The sequence below is a fragment of the Azolla caroliniana genome, unplaced genomic scaffold (assembly GCF_043228905.1).
Source record: "Azolla caroliniana isolate FFs.n. ecotype wild unplaced genomic scaffold, voAzoCaro1.0.p SCAF_1053, whole genome shotgun sequence".
Taxonomy (NCBI): Eukaryota; Viridiplantae; Streptophyta; class Polypodiopsida; order Salviniales; family Salviniaceae; genus Azolla; species Azolla caroliniana.
In genome coordinates this window covers 1-2177 of record NW_028231488.1, presented here as the reverse complement: position 1 = coordinate 2177, position 2177 = coordinate 1, and the positions used below count along the sequence as shown (strand labels likewise).

Here is a 2177-nt window from a genome sequence, read left to right as displayed (position 1 = left end):
CCCATCTTCCCAAGGCTATGATGCAATTCTTACACTGGTGGATCGCTTTACGAAAATGGCACATTTTCTTCCATGTAGAAAAACTTTAACTAGTCAAGATTGACAAGTCTTGTTATGCGAGAAGTTTTCAAGCACCATGGCCTTCCAGATGAAATCATTAGTGATCGTGGACCACAATTTATTGCAAAGTTTTGGACACACTTACTTGAGATCCTTGGAATTTGTCATAAACTATCTTCAAGCTACCATCCTCAAACTGATGGTCAAACGGAACGCACAAATCAAACATTAGAACAATATCTCCATTTCTTTATCAACTATCAACAAGATGATTGGATGTATTTCTTACATATGGATTTGCTTAAAATAATTCAATCCATTCTTCTACGAGATTCACTCCGTTCTTTGCAAACACAAGATATCATCCTCGATAGATGATACTCAAATGTCCAAAAGTCTCAAACAATCCCACGGTCAAAGATCGTTTAGAAAAACTCAAAGAAATTCAAACCAACCTTTCTCATAATTTGCTTCATGCTCAAGCCAAGTACAAGAAGGTGGCGGATAAACATCGCTTAGATTCTTCACTTGAAGACCCTAAGTTTAAAGTAGGTGATCGTGTCTGGTTATTGTGTCGTAATGTGAAAACTACTCGACCATGTGCCAAATTGGATTTCCAACGTCTAGGTCCATTTGTAATATCTCATCAAGTCAACGATGCTACATTTCGTCTGGACCTGCCTTCACATATGCATCTTCATCCAGTATTTCATGTTTCATTATTAGAACCATGGACATCAAGTTCTATTCCAAATCGGGTTATCCCACCACCATCTCCGGTTCAACTTGCTGAAGGACCTGAATATGAAGTAGAAGCTATTTTGGACTCTAAGGTCATCCACAATAAGTTATATTATCTAGTAGATTGGCTTGGATACATGCCTGCGGATCGGACATGGGAACCTGCAACGAACATCACTAATGCCTCTGAACTTATACAAGAGTTTCATCTTCGTTATCCCCATAAACCAAAACCTAGTTCATGCATTGCGACTAATGGAACTCATCGTCAAACGAGGGGATGATGTCACAAAATGTGAATATCAAAGTTTGAACTTGTGACCTTCAAACAATGGTCTTACACTTTAATCATTGCACCAACTCATTTTAATTAATAAATACATTTTCATATTATTATTATTCAAGAACTATAGAGCACTAGACACATTAGATGACCGCCAAATGGCATGCACCCTGTACGCCAAGTCGCGCACAACATGAATGCCAAATGGTGATCACACACATTCTGATGTACAGTATATAAGTCGAAGATCTGCTTAGTGTTGAACCATTCTGGTTCAATACTAGTGTTCAGCAACCTTGTAATCTCGGTTTCCGGTAATAGAAATTCTTGTATTTTTGTCTTGTAAACATCTTCTCATTTGTTATTATCTTCTTTTCTTCCAAATCGACCTCGTCTTCGAAGCTTGGGTCACGACAGTCAGATTCTTAATGTCCTTCAAGTCTATACACATCATTTAAGTAATTGTCAATGTTCTTTCCCTCCTTATGTATTGGGTCCCAATGATTTACTACGTTGTCGAGAAAATCCTCGCGGATGCGTAGAAGTTGGGCAAGACCATGGGGGTCTTGTACCAAGGAATCAAGAAGTGAGGAGGAAGAGTATGTGGTTTACGTAAGCCCTGAGACCGTGAAACAAGAGAGAGAGTGTAAGAGGATCGCATGTAGACACAGGCGCAAACAGAGATGTTGAGAACAACTTGAGTTAGGTAGATAAGTTTATATTAATCAAAACATGCGCGTAGCGCTTTGGGGAATTACAACTGGATCAATGTTGATGATAGAGCGTAGAGCTGGTAGTAGGCACGCAGAAGGTTGATCCCCCGGTTGGGAGCACTCGGGCGTCTGACGCGAGCAGGGGAAGCGCATTCCGGTGATACCTCGTACAACTCGTCGTCCCTTCTTCTCGTTGTTTCTTTTCACCTCTCTAGATCACATCCCCCAAAACAGTCAAAGGTCGCCCCTTTTATAGCACAAGGAGCAACCGTTACAGAGCATTCATGACCTGTCGCTTTCCCTTCCTATATTCTTCCCCCTGATTCGCTCTCCTTGTAACTCTCCCTACTTACGCGATGTCTAAATCTCTATTAATGCTT

At 40.6% G+C, this 2177-nt stretch overlaps 1 protein-coding gene across 1 annotated transcript; it reads left to right on the top strand.

The window, feature by feature from the left end:
- The first annotated feature begins 434 nt into the window (after positions 1 to 434).
- LOC147847419 (uncharacterized) lies at positions 435 to 1085 on the top strand. Its single transcript, XM_087339220.1, has one exon. It carries the CDS (start codon positions 435 to 437, stop codon positions 1083 to 1085), a length of 651 nt encoding a protein of 216 aa, XP_087195346.1.
- The last annotated feature ends 1092 nt before the right edge of the window (positions 1086 to 2177 follow it).

Excerpts from the sequence above, each read along its gene's own strand:
- LOC147847419 (XM_087339220.1), top strand. The coding sequence starts at position 435 with ATGATACTCAAATGTCCAAAAGTCTCAAACAATCCCACGGTCAAAGAT.